Raw genomic sequence first — 19,815 nt, 5'->3', positions numbered from 1 at the left:
CTTGGATTGTTAGGGACGAACCATTAACTCTCCTAGCTCAACACAGGAGTGTTAATCGCATAACACTCGTTATGAATGAACCAAAGAGAAATAAGTAGAGTGAAGAAAGATAATTTTTAATTGATTGAATGCTGTACTTTTTCCATTCTGCAGCAAGGCAATATGAAATGGAATTGGTTACAACTTTTCCGAAAAAAGCGGAATATTCTAAAGGAATTGTGTTAGCAAAGCTTCTAGAGGCATGACCCACTTAATTGAAAGGAAATTACAAACTGTAAAATGTAAAACTATATGGTAAATATTTCTATAACATTCTCTAACTCACTGCAATTGTAAATTTCCAAAGTTTTCATATTAGTAAGGTGTTGAATGCTCATGGGAAGACATGTCAACTTTGAACAATTAGAAATCTCCAGTTTGTGAAGCAAGCCTAGGTTTCCTAACCAGTCAGGTAAGGATGCCAGGTTTAGAAGTTTACCCAATGATAAAGATTGAAGATTCTTTAGACAAGTGAGGTCTCTTAGCATCCCAACTGGAAATAAACTTGGCTCTTTATAATTCTTGAAACTAAGTTTTTCAAGACTACCAAGTTTATGAATTGAACTTAGTAAATGTTGGCTACATTTCGCTTGTACAAGCAAATCACTGAGAGATGGAAGGCAAGGCAATTCTAACAGTATAGGACATTCCGTAATTTCAAATATTGAAAGGCACAAAAACATGTTATCTCTATCCTCCCTTGATAACTTTAACAGGTTCAACAATTGCTCTAGTACCAATTTTTCTAGTTTTGTGAAACCTCCTGCAACTCCACCATTCCATGACTCCTCATATAGGTATTTTACATGACTTAGGTTAGATACTATTAGATTCTTTAGAGAAGGAAGTTTCTCCAAGTCTGGAAGGTGTAAACAACTTTTTATCTCTTATATAACAAAATACCTGATTATACTTATTTTAAAACCTTTGTATGCATGGCCTATGCCTCCACTATCCATCAAAACCGCACTAAATTTGATCCATGTGCACACAACTGCGTGTTTTTAGGTTATTAAGAAGGCACTAAGGGTTATTTACTATATGATTTGTCTACTAATAAATTTCTTGTTTCCAAGAATGTTTGCTTTTATGAGCTTTGCTACCACTTCTCCACTTCCAATGACCATTTCTCTCTTCCCCCACCATACATCATTAATCACGATCCCACTGATCTTGAACCTATTGCTTTTGTTGCATCCCCACCTATTCAACCTCAAGATGATCCTCCACATGATCACCCTTCTACACCCACCCTTCCTCAACCTATTTTATCAAATAATCCTTCTGCCAATGACCTTTCTGCCACCTCAGAACCCAACTCTCCAACTGCCCTACCTCAACCTACTCCCCTTAGGCGCTCCACTCAACCAACCAAACAACCCTCCTACCTGTATAACTATCAGTGTAACCTCCTTAAATCTGACCAATCTTCCTATCCTGCACCTCAAGCTTCCTTCCCCATATCCTCCGTTCTTATGACAACTGCAATACTGCCTACAAATTTTTTTTGCTTATCCCTTTCATCCATACCTGAACCCACCACCTTTAACCAAGCAACCAAGCATGCTTGTTGGCTTCAGGCTAGGCAGACTGAATTAAAGGCTCTTGAGGATACCAACACATGTACCCTTTGTTCTCTTCCCCCTAACAAAACTCCTATTCGTTGCAAATGGGTATATTGCATTAAATATCTTGCTGACGATTCTATTGACAGGTACAAAGCGCGCTTAGCCGCCAAAGGTTACACCCAACTCGAAGGAGTGGATTACTCGCTTTGGCTTCCATCAAATGCTGGCATCTCGAACAACTACACGTTAATAACGCCTTCTTACACAGGGATTTACACGAGGACGTCTATATGGCACTTCCTCAATGTTACGATCTCTTCCATTCCTCTTCCCCCTCACAGGTTTGCAAACTTAATAAGAGTCTCTATGGCCTTAAATAAGCCAGCCGCAAATGGTACTTCAAGTTGTCTGAATCCTTAATATCTCTAAGTTATAATCATTCACATGCTGATTATTCGCTAATTACCAAATGCCATGATAATACCTTTACGGCTTTACTTGTTTATGTCGACGATATAGTTTTAACAGGTAATTATCTCCCAGAAATCCAATATGTCAAAGCTTACTTCATCACCAAATCCGTATCAAAGACTTGGGCCCCCTTCGATACTTCCTTGGTCTCGAAGTAGCTCGCTCTCAAACTGGTACTTTCATTAACCAACGTGACTATACTCTAGACTTACTCAATAAAATAGGTATCCAAACTCTCTCCTACCCCTTACAACTCATCTCTTCCACTACACTCCGATACTTCACAACCGTATCTGGATGTCACGCAATATCGTAGACTTATAGGACAGCTTACTTATTTAACAACCACGTGGTCGGACATTTCCTTTGCTGTCTAACAAGTCAGCCAGTTTGTTTCAAACCTGACTATCACTCACTATCAGGCAGCTTTGTGTAGATTACAATAGTTAAAAACCAGTCCAGCTCTGGGCTTATTTTATCCTGCTGCTACTGATTCATCCCTTTCAGGTTTTGTAGATCGCGACTAGGCTACTTGCCAAGGACGCACATATTTGTCACGGGCATTGCCATCTTCTTAGGCAAATCATTAATCTCCTGGAAGTCCAAGAAACAAACAACAATTTCTCGCTCCAGTTTCGAGGCTGAGTATCGCGCCCAAGGCAACCTCACCTGCGAAGTGCAATGGCTGCATTACTTGTTTAAGGATCTCCGCATCACTTTTCCCAAACCCACTTCCCTCTACCGTGACAATCAATCAGCTGCGTATCTTGCATACATCCAACTTTTCACGAACGATCAAAACATATAGAGATATATTGCCATCTCATTCGCGAAAAGCTGGGATCTGGAATCATCAAGCTCTGTCATATTCCTTCTACTGCTCAAATTGCCGACGTACTCATATAACCTCTAGCCAATCCTTCATTTTATACTTTTCTTCTCAAGCTTGGCCTTTTGACTTTGCATAGTCCAGCTTGTGAGGGAGTATTAAATCATAAATAGTCCTTTATTGTTATTTAGTTTTGCCTTGACTTATTCTTTATTTTTTCACGTTTTCCTTGCCTTGTGTATATATAAACACACCATACATTGTCTTGTAGAAATATCTTCTTTTTATTGATGAAATTTTGTTTTCTGCAATTCTAATATATCATAATACTGATTTTTCTTGTGTTATATCTTGAGTTCCTCTCTTTTATGCTTGAAACTAAAACCTTGGTAACCATTATTCTAGAAAATTAATTTAAATCAAATGGGTTAAGGCTAGAATCGTGAATGAATCACTTTTCTTGTAAGTATTTCAAATACTCTCAAATGTCTTAGAGCTGGAACGTAGGAATACTCAGAATAATTTAACTTATACTTGAGTTTGCACAAGACCGATGAAAACTCGAATGTAAGGAAAATGAAATCTGGAATTTTGTGTGAAGATGATAGACTTTTGTGTTATGATTTTCGAATTCCGAATAATGTATTTATAGGCCATGTATGTGTTGTTTCATAAGGTTGCAATTCTTGATAAATAAAAAACAACAGTTTTGAAAAGAAACTAAATGAAGTAACCTATATTTCTTATTCACTTTGGCTAGAACTGAAAACCATAAGATTCATAAGCTCTTCCAATGATCATTCCATGGTCTTTTACTTCGACGTGTTGAACGTGAACTATTTTGTGCCAATCCTCACCAGAGTTCTCTTTACACCGTTTCTCTAATTCACTGCAACCGTGAATTCTCAAATGTTTCGGATTAGTAAGGCGTTGAATGCTCATGGGAAGACATGTCAGTTTTGGACAATTATAAATATTCAAATTGTGTAGCAAGACTAGGTTTCCTAACCAGTCAGGTAAGGATGCCAGGTTCGGAAGATTACACAATGACAAAGATTGAAGAGCACACATATGTTGTAATGCCTCATGCAAACCTTCTATTTTTGGGCAACTCTTGATTATCAAATTCTCAAGACAAGTGAGGTATTGAAAACTTTGTGATAGGTTGAACTTTTGGCAGTATCTAATACTCAATGTCTTAAGAGAGTGCAATCCATGTAATACTTCATCTGCCAATGACTTGAGATTCTCGCAACCACTAATATGTATTGCTTGGATAACATTAGTGTTATTGGTATCAGTTGGAAGTTGCTCAAGTTTTGAAAGACCATCAATATCAAAAATCTTAAGAGAAGGGAGGTCTCTTAGCATCCCATCTGGAAATAAACTTAGCTCTTTATGATATTTGAAATGAAGGATTTCAAGAGTATGGAGTGTATGAATTGAACTTAGTAAATGTGGGCTGCATTTCCCTCGGACACATAATTCACTGAGAGATGGAAGGCAAGACAATTCCAACAATACAGGACATTCTGTAATTTGAAGTATTGAAAGGCAAGAAAAGTTGTTATCTCTATCCTCCCTTGATAACTTTACCAGGTTCGGCAACTCCTTTAGTTCCAATTTTTCTAGTTTTGTGAAACCTCCTGCAACTCCACCATTGCATGAATCCTCCTCATTTAGGTATTTTACATGACTCATGTTAGATACTATTAGATTCTTTAGAGAAGGAAGTTTCCCCAAGTCTGGAAGGTGTAAACAACTTTGGCAATTCACAAGTTCTAGATAAGTTAAAATGTTTAGAGAGGAACTAGACATCCATTGTGGGAAATAGGCACCTGTATATCCTCTCACTCTCAGACTTTGAAGTTTTTTGGTTTGAGGTTCAAGCACTTCAAAAATCTCTTCAACGTTTTCTTGTAATTGGGTCTCTTCATTTCTCTCCCATGACAATTTCAAATTGTTCACGTGCTTTCTCAACATATTAGCTTCTTTGGCATTCATGACACTTTTAACTCTCTCCAAGTGACTAATGGAAAGGTCTCCGATAAGATTCATTTGTCCTAGTTCCGCCAAAAGAAACCCTTTCTCCTTGCCAACTACATACATGGTTAATGTTTGTAGGGAAGCCAACTTCCTTATATGGGGAGGCAAGCTTAATAATGAGTAACAATCCTTTAAAGATAGATGTTGTAGAGCTTTCAACTGGACCAACCTATCAGGCAACCTTTCAAGTCTGAAACAATAATCTAACTTTAAAATCTGCAAATTCCATAACTTGCATAAGGATTCTGGAAGAGTTTTGAATTGTCCGTAAGAAAGATTCAAGTATCTCAAATGTTTCAAATGAAAAATCAAAGATGGCAACTCTATCATTCTTTGGAGGTCAAGTACTCGTAAAGAATAACATTTTAGTACTTGAGGTGGCAAACAATTGTATTGACGCATTAAAAAGGTCCTCAATAATTTGATTCCATGCAACTGTACTGAACCGACTATCCCAGATGATTTCTCACCATAAGTTGAGAGGTGGCGAATTCTTTTAGATAGGCTTGGTTCTGGAATGTAACAACTAACCTCTTCTGCAATAGATTGAGCAAGATCATGAACAAGGTCGTGCATTTTAAATTTTTCAATTTCACCAATACCATCTTTCTCAATATCTTGAAAAAATGATCTCCAATATAACTCATTCCACACCTCATTGCCAATATCTTCTGCTTCCAGCATTCCATTAGATGAAATAAAACCATTAGCCATCCAAAGATTGTAACACCCCGATAAAAATAAGATAATTATTTAAATTAAGTTAATAATATATTTATTAATTTAATTAAATAATTGGATTAATATTGGGATTATTATTATTATTGGATTATTATTATTATTATTATTATTGGAATAAAAGTTGGAATTAGAAAAGGTCCCATTTGGTAAAAAGAGGTTTTCACGTGAAAACAGAAAAACGACTCTAAAGTGGAAAAGGGAAAAGGGCAAAGAGCCAGAGAACAAGGGTTGAAGGAAGGAAAAGCTTGAAGCTCAGAGATTTGCCGGATTAACTCAGGTAAGGGGGGTTTATCATCGTTTAATGGGTATTATGGGATAATACGTAATGGATAGTGATAAACCATTGATTTGCCTCTGATTTGAATGATGCATGGTGAAATTGTGAACTTTTGGATGAACGAAATCTGGATTATAATCGAAGGAAATTCGTAGGAATTAGATGTAATGATGTTAGAATTTGTGAAATCGAATAGGGTATGATTCGTGTTAGATGATATGAACGATTACTGTGTAAAATTGGACTGTGGAAGGTTGAATTGGATAGATCTCGTAGCAGAGAAGACCATAGCAGATCTGGAAATCTAGTTTCTGGTCATACGCGTATGAGATGGTCTGGTACGCGTATGGCACTAGGCAATACGCGTATGGATGAGGAAGATGATGTTTTGAACGTGGTTTGGTCTCTGTTGGTACGCGTATGGGGAAGTGATACGCGTAGCATACGCGTATGAGATGGTGTTACGCGTATGGGAATTGGTCAGGAGATGGGCCATACGCGTATGGGACTAGGCAATACGCGTATGGGCAGATTTGTGATTTTTCTGGGCTGTTGTTGTGCAGTTTTTGGTTGTTCAGCTGGGTAATGCAATTTAGCTGATGTATGATATAATAGGGATCATTTCCCGTCGTTTTGAGCAGGGGGGGTATTAGTAGAGTGTGCTAATACTGTGATTGATTATGTGGCATTACATAATATGATTTTGTGGTAATTATATTGATGATGTGTGATAGTGTGCATAATGTTGTGATTATATATATTATGTATGCTATTGTGAATGGACTGATTATGGCTTAGAGTGTGAGCATGTGTCCATTTTGAATTATTGTTGATGATGTTGCATTGCTAGGTGATTTAGCATGCATATTGTGGCCTTTATGGTGGTAGCTAATTCCCATGGTGAGGAATTAGTGAGTTAGTCATTATGGACTGTTGTTGATGTTTGCATGCTAGGTGAATTAGCGTGCATATCATAGCCCTTGGGGTGGTAGCTAATTCCCATGGTGAGGAATTAGTGAGTGAGTCACTAGGTCTCAAATGAGTGGGACTAGTGGGCTTGGTAGCCGTGCCTGGATTTGGACGGTGAGGTTGAGCTATATGTTCACAAATAGTCGGTACCGCATGCATGGAGTCTCATTGCATAATATATGTATGGCGTATAATATGAATGGATGTATTCCAATATTATACGTGTGTTTGTGTTGATATTGAGTATGATGTTTGAGTTGATGTGCCGTGACTGAATGTGTGATGTGATTAGGGTGATTAATGTGTTAAATTACTTAACATGACATGATATTTTATAATGCTTATTATATCGATTGAGGAACTCACCCTTACAACTATTTTTCAGATAACGAGCAGTGATTGAGTAGGAGCTAGTGCTTGGAGTCTAGTGTAGTTCCTTAGTGGGTCATGCTCTGATAGATGTAACATCGGGACGGGATGTTTTAAATGTTTTATTGTTGGTTGTGAACCATTTTACATGTAATGTGTTACATGTTTTGCATGATTGATTTGATTTCTATCCGCTGCGTATTGTGCAAATGCTTTATGTTTTGAATTAATAAAAGAGCATGACAATTATTATGATGAATGGTGTGAAGTGATTGTGTGACACCCTTAATTGCACCTTTACTCTGATGTATATATTTGTTGTTTTATTTAAATATTTGGGGTATTTTAGAAGGGTGTTACATTAGTGGTATCAGAGCATAGTCGGTCGAGTCGAGTCGTAATTATTCTGTTCCCCTGTACGGGATAGGTGTTGTGTAACCCTATCAGTACTTATTGTTTTAGCTTGTTGAGTTTTCAGAATAGAATGGCTGGAAGAGGTAGAGACGATGCTGCGATTGCTGAGGCTCTGGGTATGCTAGCTGGAGTACTTGGAGGAAATCTGAATGTTGTGGGAATGGGAGCTGCTCGTCAACTGAGTGAGTTCCAGAAGAACAATCCTCCAATGTTCAAGGGAGCATACGATCCAGATGGCGCTCAGAAGTGGTTGAAGGAAATCGAGAGGATCTTCCGAGTGACTGAGTGTGCCGATAACCAGAAGGTCAGGTTCGGTACGCATATGCTGTCAGAAGAAGCAGATGATTGGTGGGTTGCTACCCGCACTGAGTTGGAATCTGCTGGGAATGCTGAGATCACTTGGGCTGTGTTCAGAGAGAGATTCCTGAGGAAGTATTTTCCAGAGGATGTTAGAGGAAAGAAAGAGATAGAGTTCTTGGAATTGAAGCAGGGTAATCGGTCTGTTACTGAGTATGCTGCTAAGTTCACAGAGCTGTCGAAGTATTACACTCCCTATGATGAGGCTACTGGGGAATTTTCGAAATGTGTGAAGTTTGAGAACGGGTTGCGTCCCGAGATCAAGCAGGCTATTGGGTATCAGCGGATTAGAGTGTTTTCTGACTTGGTTGACTGTTGCAGGATTTTTGAACAGGATACCAAGGCTAGAGCAGAGAGCTATCAGCAAAGGATTGATAGGAAAGGCAAGAATCAGAATGATCGTGGGAAACTGTATGCAGCTGGCAAAGGTTTCCAGAGACAGAGTGGGATGAAGAGGCCTAGTGGGGGAGACTCCAGTGCCCCTGCTAAGTGTTACAGATGTGGTCAGGCTGGACATCGTATCCATGAGTGTACCAGTGCTGAGAGGAAGTGTTTTAAGTGTGGAAAAGGTGGTCATTTGGCTGCAGAGTGCCGGTCGAAGACTGTAACTTGTTTCAACTGTGGAGAGGTGGGTCATATCAGTCCACAGTGTCCTAAGCCGAAGAAAGAGAATCAGTCGGGAGGCAAGGTCTTTGCTTTATCGGATTCTGAGACTTCTGCAGATGATCGTTTGATCCGAGGTACGTGTTATATTAATGGCTTTCCTCTTGTAGCTATTATTGACACAGGTGCGACTCATTCCTTTATATCTTTGGATTGTCCTGTGAAACTTAAATTAGAGATATCTGAGATGCATGGAAGTATGGTGATTGATACTCCTGCGAAGGGTTCAGTGACTACTACTTTAGTTTGTTTGAATTGTCCTTTGAGTATTTTTGGTAGAGACTTTAGGATGGACCTAGTGTGTCTTCCACTAGTGCAGATTGATGTTATCCTGGGTATGAACTGGTTGGTGTTTAACCGAGTTTATATCAATTGTTTTGATAAGACTGTGATCTTTCCTGAGATTGAGGAAGGAAAGAGTTTGTTTCTATCAGCGAGGCAAGTGAATGAGGCAGTAGCAGATGGGGCAGAGTTGTTTATGCTGTTAGCGACTTTGGAAGCTAAAGATAAACTGGTGATTTGCGATCTGGCCGTGGTGTGTGATTTTCCTGATGTGTTTCCTGAAGAAGTGAATGAATTGCCACCAGAGCGTGAAGTTGAGTTCTCGATTGAGTTGGTACCCGGTACTAGGCCGATATCGATGGCTCCGTACCGTATGTCTGCTGTTGAGTTAACTGAATTGAAGAGTCAGTTGGAAGATCTGTTGGATAAGAAATTCATTCGTCCGAGTGTGTCGTCGTGGGGTGCACCAGTGTTATTGGTTAAGAAGAAAGAAGGTACTATGAGGTTGTGTGTGGACTACAGGCAACTGAATAAAGTGACGATCAAGAATCGGTATCCTTTGCCGAGCATTGATGATTTGATGGATCAGTTGGTTGGTGCGAGTGTGTTCAGCAAAATAGATTTGAGATCGGGTTATCATCAGATACGTTTAAAAACTGAGGATATTCAGAAGACTGCTTTCAGAACAAGGTATGGACATTATGAGTATTCTGTAATGCCTTTTGGTGTGACTAATGCGCCTGGGGTATTTATGGAGTATATGAATAGGATTTTCCATCTGTACCTAGACAAGTTTGTTGTGGTGTTTATTGACGATATTTTGGTGTATTCAAAATCTGAAGAAGAGCATGCTGAGCATTTGAGAGTGGTTTTAGGAGTTCTACGAGAAAAGAAGTTATTTGCTAAACTGTCTAAGTGTGAATTTTGGTTAGAAGAGGTTAGTTTTCTTGGTCATGTGATTTCAAGAGGTGGTGTTGCTGTTGATCCTTCTAAGATAGAAGCGGTGTCTAAGTGGGAAGCTCCTAAGTCTGTTGCTGAGATTCGAAGTTTCCTTGGTCTGGCTGGTTATTATAGGAAGTTCATTGAGGGATTTTCTAAATTGGCGTTACCGTTGACGATGTTGACTAGAAAGGGGCAAGCGTTTGTTTGGGACTCAAAATGTGAAGAGGGTTTCCAAGAGTTAAAGAGAAGGTTAACTACTGCTCCTATTTTGATATTACCGAGTTCGTCGGAACTATTTGAGGTTTACTGTGATGCTTCATTGTTGGGTTTAGGTGGTGTTTTGATGCAGAATAAGCAGGTTATAGCTTATGCTTCGAGACAACTGAGGGTTCATGAGAGGAACTATCCGACGCACGATTTAGAGTTGGCAGTTGTGGTTTTTGTTCTGAAGTTGTGGAGGCATTATTTGTACGGGTCAAGATTTGAGGTTTTCAGTGACCATAAAAGTTTAAAGTATTTGTTTGATCAGAAAGAACTGAATATGAGACAGAGGAGATGGTTAGAGTTTCTGAAGGATTATGACTTTGGTTTGAATTACCATCCGGGTAAAGCAAACGTAGTGGCTGATGCATTGAGTCGGAAATCATTGCATATGTCTATGTTAATGGTTAAAGAATTGGATTTAATTGAGCAGTTTAGAGACTTGAGTTTGGTGTGTGAGAGTACTCACAATAGTGTTAAATTGGGAATGTTGAAGTTAACGAGTGGTATTCTGGATGAGATTAGAGAGGGTCAGAAATCCGATGTGCTTTTGGTTGATAAGTTGACTTTAGTAAATCAAGGTCAAGGTGGTGAATTCAGAGTTGATGAGAATGGTGTTTTGAAATTTGGTAATCGGGTGTGTATTCCGGATGTTACCGAACTTAAGAAGAGTATTCTTGAGGAAGGACATCGTAGTGGCCTGAGTATTCATCCTGGAGCTACGAAGATGTATCATGATTTGAAAAAGTTATTTTGGTGGCCGGGAATGAAAAGAGAAATTGCGAGTTTTGTTTATTCTTGTTTGACTTGTCAGAAGTCAAAGATTGAGCATCAGAAGCCATCTGGGCTAATGCAACCGTTGGCTATTCCAGAGTGGAAGTGGGATAGTATCAGTATGGATTTTGTTTCTGGTTTACCGAGGACAAGTAAGAATTTTGAAGCTATTTGGGTGATTGTTGATAGATTGACAAAATCGGCTCATTTCATTCCGATCAGAATGGATTATCCGTTAGAGAGATTAGCTGAGTTGTATATTGAGAAGATTGTAAGTTTGCATGGTATTCCGTCGAGTATTGTTTCGGACAGAGATCCTAGATTTACATCGAAGTTTTGGGAAGGTTTGCAGAGGGCTTTGGGACCTAAGCTGAGATTGAGTTCTGCATATCATCCGCAGACTGATGGTCAGACTGAGAGGACGATTCAGTCACTAGAGGATCTTTTGAGGGCTTGTGCTTTGGAAAAAGGAGGTGCTTGGGATTGTTATTTACCTTTGATTGAGTTTACCTACAACAATAGTTTTCATTCGAGCATTGGTATGGCACCGTTTGAAGCTTTGTATGGTAGGAGATGTCGGACACCTTTATGTTGGTATGAGTCCGGTGAGAGTGCTGTGGTTGGACCGGAGATTGTTCAACAGACTACGGAAAAGATTAAGATGATTCAGGAGAAGATGAGGATTGCTCAGAGTCGTCAGAAGAGTTATCACGACAAGAGGAGGAAGTCACTTGAGTTCCAAGAGGGAGATCATGTGTTTCTTCGTGTTACTCCGATAACTGGGGTTGGTCGAGCTTTGAAGTCGAAGAAGTTGACACCTCGATTTATTGGTCCTTATCAGATTTTGGAGAGGATAGGGGAGGTAGCCTATCGTATCGCTTTACCGCCGTCGCTTGCGAATTTGCATGAGGTTTTTCATGTGTCTCAGTTGAGGAGGTACATTCATGATCCGTCACATGTAGTCCAAGTAGATGATGTACAGGTGAGAGATAACCTGACTGTTGAAACATCACCTATGAGGATCGAGGATCGAGAGTTGAAGCAGTTGCGGGGTAAAGAGATTGCTTTGGTAAAGGTAGCTTGGGGAGGACCAGCAGGTGGCAATGTGACTTGGGAACTTGAGAGTCAGATGAAGGAGTCCTATCCAGAGTTATTCGCTTGAGGTATGTTTTCGAGGACGAAAACTCTTTTAATGGGGGAGAGTTGTAACACCCCGATAAAAATAAGATAATTATTTAAATTAAGTTAATAATATATTTATTAATTTAATTAAATAATTGGATTAATATTGGGATTATTATTATTATTGGATTATTATTATTATTATTATTGGAATAAAAGTTGGAATTAGAAAAGGTCCCATTTGGTAAAAAGAGATTTTCACGTGAAAACAGAAAAACGACTCTAAAGTGGAAAAGGGAAAAGGGCAAAGAGCCAGAGAACAAGGGTTAAAGGAAGGAAAAGCTTGAAGCTCAGAGATTTGCCGGATTAACTCAGGTAAGGGGGGTTTATCATCGTTTAATGGGTATTATGGGATAATATGTAATGGGTAGTGATAAACCATTGATTTGCCTCTGATTTGAATGATGCATGGTGAAATTGTGAACTTTTGGATGAACGAAATCTGGATTATAATCGAAGGAAATTCGTAGGAATTAGATGTAATGATGTTAGAATTTGTGAAATCGAATAGGGTATGATTCGTGTTAGATGATATGAACGATTACTGTGTAAAATTGGACTGTGGAAGGTTGAATTGGATAGATCTCGTAGCAGAGAAGACCATAGCAGATCTGGAAATCTGGTTTCTGGTCATACGCGTATGGCACTAGGCAATACGCGTATGAGATGGTCTGGTACGCGTATGGCACTAGGCAATACGCGTATGGATGAGGAAGATGATGTTTTGAACGTGGTTTGGTCTCTGTTGGTACGCGTATGGGGAAGTGATACGCGTAGCATACGCGTATGAGATGGTGTTACGCGTATGGGAATTGGTCAGGAGATGGGCCATACGCGTATGGGACTAGGCAATACGCGTATGGGCAGATTTGTGATTTTTCTGGGCTGTTGTTGTGCAGTTTTTGGTTGTTCAGCTGGGTAATGCAATTTAGCTGATGTATGATATAATAGGGATCATTTCCCGTCGTTTTGAGCAGGGGGGGGGGTATTAGTAGAGTGTGCTAATACTGTGATTGATTATGTGGCATTACATAATATGATTCTGTGGTAATTATATTGATGATGTGTGATAGTGTGCATAATGTTGTGATTATATATATTATGTATGCTATTGTGAATGGACTGATTATGGCTTAGAGTGTGAGCATGTGTCCATTGTGAATTATTGTTGATGATGTTGCATTGCTAGGTGATTTAGCATGCATATTGTGGCCTTTATGGTGGTAGCTAATTCCCATGGTGAGGAATTAGTGAGTTAGTCATTATGGACTGTTGTTGATGTTTGCATGCTAGGTGAATTAGCGTGCATATCATAGCCCTTGGGGTGGTAGCTAATTCCCATGGTGAGGAATTAGTGAGTGAGTCACTAGGTCTCAAATGAGTGGGACTAGTGGGCTTGGTAGCCGTGCCTGGATTTGGACGGTGAGGTTGAACTATATGTTCACAAATAGTCGGTACCGCATGCATGGAGTCTCATTGCATAATATATGTATGGCGTATAATATGAATGGATGTATTCCAATATTATACGTGTGTTTGTGTTGATATTGAGTATGATGTTTGAGTTGATGTGCCGTGACTGAATGTGTGATGTGATTAGGGTGATTAATGTGTTAAATTACTTAACATGACATGATATTTTATAATGCTTATTATATCGATTGAGGAACTCACCCTTACAACTATTTTTCAGGTAACGAGCAGTGATTGAGTAGGAGCTAGTGCTTGGAGTCTAGTGTAGTTCCTTAGTGGGTCATGCTCTGATAGATGTAACATCGGGACGGGATGTTTTAAATGTTTTATTGTTGGTTGTGAACCATTTTACATGTAATGTGTTACATGTTTTGCATGATTGATTTGATTTCTATCCGCTGCGTATTGTGCAAATGCTTTATGTTTTGAATTAATAAAAGAGCATGACAATTATTATGATGAATGGTGTGAAGTGATTGTGTGACACCCTTAATTGCACCTTTACTCTGATGTATATATTTGTTGTTTTATTTAAATATTTGGGGTATTTTAGAAGGGTGTTACAAAGATCAATCAAAAATTTCTTGTCTATGATTTCGTCTTTGGGAAACAGTGCACACAAGGCAAAACACGGTCTCAATTTTACTGGAAAATTCAAATAGCTTAATCTTAAGGCAGACATGACATGATCTTCACCTTGTAATTCCCATAGCTGGCTTTCCTTGACATTGAGCCACTCTATTTCCTTTCTTTTGAAACGCAACAGACTTCCTAATGCCATTGCCGCAAGAGGCACTCCCCCGCACTTCTTTACTATCTCCTTTCCTATGGCCACAAGTTCTTCCCTCTCTTCCTCATTTGGTCCAAAGGCTCTTTGTTTCAACAATTCCCAACAATCAGTGTCTGATAGGATTGATAAATCATGAGGGGGTATTGTTCCCATGATTGCTGCAACCTTTAGAAGACGAGTGGTGACCAAAATTGATGCGCCTTTTCCCCCACACACCAATATAGATTTCAACCTCTGCCAATTCACTTGTTCATCATCCCATACATCATCTAGCACAAGCAAATACTTTTTCCTTTCAGCAAATCTAGAAGTTTTCTTTGTAATGGCTCAAGATCCAGTTCTTGACAAGCATGGCCAGCTGCTGATTCAATGATGGCTTTTGTTATTCTCTTCAAACTAAAATCTTCCGAAACACATACTCAGATTCTCAGCTCAAAATGACTGACTACCTTGTCATGATTGAATATAAGTTGGGCAAGTGTTGTTTTTCCAAGTCCACCAAGACCAACTATTGGATAAACAGACAAATCCTTGAAACTAGAAGCATCGCCTACCAAAAAGTTTATGATTCTGTCCTTATCTTGTTCTCTTCTGTAGACTTGAGGTTGAGTAATGATTGAAGTAGTTTGACGCCATTCAAGGACTCCACTTCTCTTCTCTCTAACAATTTCCATCAAATGAAACTTGCTCCTTTCTTGAGCGATTTCATCTAACCTCTCTCTTATCCTCTTCATTTTCTTAGCCATTTTGTAACGGAAAGCGACATTCTTTGGATGAAAAGAGAATCGGAAAGAGCTTTGTACCTTGTGTGACAGTCCTTTAGACTCCATCTCCAGCACTTGAGTGGCACACTCGTCCAAGATGTCGTCGAGGACGTGAGCAGCATCTTTGAGCTTAAGAAGCCAATCCTTGATAGCTCTGTCACTGAATTGCTTCTCCTCGGCATCTTCAAGAGTAGCCTTGATTGTTGTCAGCAAGCTGGAAAGCCTATTAAAGTCTTGATGAAAACCAAGAAATAAGCCAATCTCCTTCTGAATGAGTGAGTTCAAATTGTGAAGCACAAGTTCAAGCACAGCCTCAGCCATGTTTCAAATTTGTAACTCAAGAAGAAGTTTGTTTGTGTTTGGTTAAGAAATGAAGATGTATTATGACAAAACAAGATTATTAACAAATGGTAGGAGATGTTTTTGGATAGACTTTGTCAAGTCAACATTAGAGGCAGTATTATTGAGTAGAAGAGACAGAGAAATGAGAAGTGAAAGTTTAGGAAAGGAAACAAACAGAGAGAAAAGGAAACAGGTCTGAAACTTGATCATGTACATATTGACATTTCATTTGATTTAGCGGTTTTATAAGCTTTGCCGGCTAAATTTCCAAATTTTATATATTTGGTTCAACAATCGGAATGAAGAAAAAAAATCAACAAGTTGAATGTTCCACGTTGTAATAGTTTGCGAAATTAAAAGATACTAATGGTTATATATTAGGAAGAAATAGTAAGAAAAGAACACACCGACACATCCATAATAATAGCAGATTTAAATACAAACATGTATTAATTCCAATAATAGAAGATTTGTATGATTGAAAAATGACGTGATGATAGTAATTTGGAATGAAACAAGTGCATTCCTTATATAGTGAAGTAACTCAAACGATGTTTTTGTGTATTTTGGAATGAAACATGTGCATTCCTTATATACTAAAGTAAATTATTCAAAACACACATATACACGTTGAAAATGTATAATTTTTTCAAGTTCATCCCCATATTAGAATATTGTCAAGTTCCAATAATCCTCCGCTTGAATTTAAAAAAGTATTTAGAAGATAATCAAATATTTTAAAGGTTGTGCATAAATAGAGGTGTCTATGACTTGAACATTTGTATAGTAAGTACGATTCTGATTCAACAAGAGTGACACAACCGTACTTGAACTCTATATAAGACATCAAACTCGCACACAGCCTTTTTTATTAAGGTGTATTTTAATAAGCTCATGCTTCAATGGCCATGCATGCCTATATCAATTTAGTGAAGGCTCTAGGAATTATTCCTCGAAATTCCATAGGAACTACCTAAATTCCACAATCACACTGGTGAGTCTATCAAGAGTACTCTTTTATATGTAGTTACTCCCTCATATAGAGTATAGATCTCATTAAGAGTTTCTATTATCTCATCCTCATATCTCTTCAGGATTCATGCTTCCCTTACATATTACTCATATCTTATCATTACACATTGAATCCATTTCTTAGGATCTCCATTCTATTAGGTTGGGTTACAATCATGAGAAACTCATTACTCTATAGGAATTAATCTCATCTTCTTTGGATGTATTATAAAATTTCTCTCGAGCTAATCCTTTCGTTAAATGATTTGCTAAATTTTCCCTAATGCTTATATGATCCACTCTTATATCTCCATTAGAGATACAATCTCTAACAATATTGTGTTTCCTTCTTATTTGACGTCTCTTACTATTATAATAGTGATTCTCAGTTTTTGTGATAGTTGTGGTACTATCACAGTGGATCAATATAGTTGGCATAGGTTTTTTTTCACAAAGGGATCTCAACTAACAAGCATCTTAACCAACTTGCTTTTTCACTAACAATTGCTAATGTTATCATTTAAGACCCAATGGTGGATTTAACCAAGAGAGACTATTTTTTTGATTTCCAAGATACAATACCTCAAACTACATTGAATATGTAGCCATCCCTTGCTTTGGGATAATATGATAAGGTGTTCCAATTGACATCATTGTGTCCTTCAAATACATCAGGAAATCTCTAATAATGCAGACCAAGATTCATGGTCCTTTTAAGGTATTACATGACCCGCTTAATAGCTTGTCAACACTCATTACTTGATATACTAGTAAACATGCACAACAATCATACAACATATGCAATGTCGGGTCTAGTATAATGAATGACATAACTATGACTGCTAATGATGCTTACATACTTGGTTTGTCAAACAATATCACAATTATTCTTAAATAGTTTTACATTTGGATTGTATGGTGTGCAAGCAAGCTTACAATCAAAGTAGTTATATTTCCTTAAGATCTTCTCCACATAGTGAGTCTGATTCAAAAGATTTCCTTGTTTGGATTTAGTGATCTTGATACCAAGAATCATACTAACTTCTATGAGGTCTTTCATATTAAAGTTTTTGCACAACAATGATTTCACATCATTAACAACGTCAAGGTTTCATTTAAATATGACTATCTCGTATACATAGAGACATATGGATAGTTCAAATGCCAATTTTCGATTTATAATAAACACATTTGTCACTTTCATTCACTTTGTACTCATTCGATATCATTAAGTTATCAAGTTTTTTATGTCAGTGCTTTGGATCTTATTTTAGACCATACATAAACCTAACTTACATACCTTGTTTTCATGCCCATGAATCACAAACCCTTCCAGTGGTCCATATAGATTTCTTCTACTGAGTCATCGTTTCAAAAATTATTTCAATATCCGGTTGGTGTACTATTAACTTATAAATAGAAGCAATTGAAATCAATACCCTAATTGATTTAATTCTAGTGATTGGAGAAAAAGTATCGAATAAATCTATATTTTCTTTTTCCCCAAATTACTCTACTACAATGCGAGTGTTATACTTATCAATTGTTCCACCAAGTTTTAGTTTCTTTTTCAAACCCCATTTCAACCTATTTATTTAAACTAGGAGGCAAATATACTAATTGTCAGATCCTGTTAGATTCTAGAGAATTTATATCATCGTTAACAGCTTCTTGCCATAAATCTGCATCTATACATGACAAGATTTCTTGAAGATTTGTTAGAGCTTCTTATAATGTATAAGCTGTATAATCGGGCCTATATTCTTTAGAAACACTTACTCTCTTACTTCGTTGAAGTTCTATTTCTATTTCTATTTCTTTGTTGCTTTCAATGCTTCTTGTCACAAGAATGTGAGTCAGTTTAGTTCCCCCACTATATCTCATTTTGAAAGGGGATTTATCTCTATAGAATTCAATATCATTTGATTCTATTATCACTTTAGCATTTAGATCATAAAATTTATATGCCTCACTGTTTGCTACATACCCAAGAAATACACATTCGTAGGCTCTACTAGTGAGTTTAACTTGCTTCAAAATCTGGGATATATCTTATTTTTAGACTTGGGAACTCTATTAAGAACATACAAAGCAGACAATAAAGTTTCCCCCCCACTAATGAGATGCAACACTAAAAATCAACATAATAGTAACAACTTAATTTAGTAAGAGTATTATTCTTTCTTTCCACTTTACCATTCATTTCAAGAGAATATGATGCAATTGTTTCATTTATAATTCCATATTATTTATAAAATTCATTAAATAAACAAGAATCATTCTCAACTCTCCTATCACTGTGAAGTCTCTTAATTTTCTTACAAAATTATTTTTCAATTTCATTCACAAAATTATTAGACATATTAAGTGCTTCATTTTCATTCTTACTAAATCTATTTTCAATTGCATTCATAAAAATATTAAAAATATCAGTTTCACACAAATATTATTCTCAGTAATGGTGTACAAATCTATCATAATAGACTGACTAAACGTTTTCTTATTCAGGAGAAAACAAAAAAAAAATCTTTATAATCTCAGGAGTATGCAAGAGATCCTTTAAGATAAATTTTTTTGAAGGTGGACTTAGCTCCACTTCTCCAAAACCGAAAATGTTAGTGGTGTGAGTAACTCTCAACAACATTCTCTTATTTTAAATATTCATGTATGTTTTTAACATTACACGATCATAAAATACATGAGAAATGAGCCATTGTCTATCCACCAACTATGTTGATTTCAATGATCATTGCAATAAATTTCTCATTGGTCAAGTTAACATGTGCATTAGGGGAAACACATAGTTTAGGTCTGATCTGACATTTCTTTGCCATATGGCATAGTTGTCCATAATTTAAGCAAGAGAAAATACCACTGACATTTATTTGTGGTGGTGTTTGTTTCCTATCAATTAGAGTAATTGGGGCCATTGAAGGATTCTTATTCTTAATTTGGTTCACAACATTGTTGTTCTAATTCTTTTATGGTTTTCCAAATGGCTTTTGAGCTACACCAGATTTGTTTTTGTTGTTTAAAACAATCAAAACTTTTCTTTTTGATTTTATATTTAATATTATTTTTTAATTTAAATGTGAATAATCAGACTCTTAATTAAAAAATTTGTGGCAAAATAAAATTTTAAAATCTTTCAAACTAGGGACAATTTGTCAATAACAAAATCAGTTTAAAATTGTTCATATTTTGCATACCTTTAGTGATGATCTCGTAAGAAATATTTTGTAGTCTATGAT

The 19,815-nt window shown here is 37.3% G+C and overlaps 1 protein-coding gene and 1 long non-coding RNA gene across 2 annotated transcripts; one reads left to right on the top strand and one right to left on the bottom strand.

The window, feature by feature from the left end:
• Window positions 1-1,515: 1,515 nt before the first annotated feature.
• On the top strand, window positions 1,516-3,254 carry LOC127119399 (uncharacterized). Its single transcript, XR_007802799.1, has 2 exons — window positions 1,516-1,662; window positions 1,754-3,254. It is a non-coding gene; the product is annotated as an uncharacterized LOC127119399 (long non-coding RNA).
• A 409-nt stretch (window positions 3,255-3,663) lies between these two features.
• Window positions 3,664-15,685, bottom strand: LOC127123120 (disease resistance protein RGA2). The gene is made up of 3 exons (XM_051053377.1): window positions 14,897-15,685; window positions 14,222-14,762; window positions 3,664-5,627 (listed from the first exon to the last, which is right to left on the bottom strand). The coding sequence occupies exons 1-3, from the start codon at window positions 15,530-15,532 to the stop codon at window positions 3,664-3,666; spliced, it is 3,141 nt and encodes a 1,046-aa protein (XP_050909334.1). The 5' UTR covers window positions 15,533-15,685.
• Window positions 15,686-19,815: the final 4,130 nt, after the last annotated feature.

Source organism: Lathyrus oleraceus, chromosome 2, assembly GCF_024323335.1.
Source record: "Lathyrus oleraceus cultivar Zhongwan6 chromosome 2, CAAS_Psat_ZW6_1.0, whole genome shotgun sequence".
In the NCBI taxonomy this organism is placed as follows: domain Eukaryota; kingdom Viridiplantae; phylum Streptophyta; class Magnoliopsida; order Fabales; family Fabaceae; genus Lathyrus; species Lathyrus oleraceus.
Note: the sequence above shows the minus strand (reverse complement) of the source record. Positions and strands in the feature narration are given on the sequence as shown.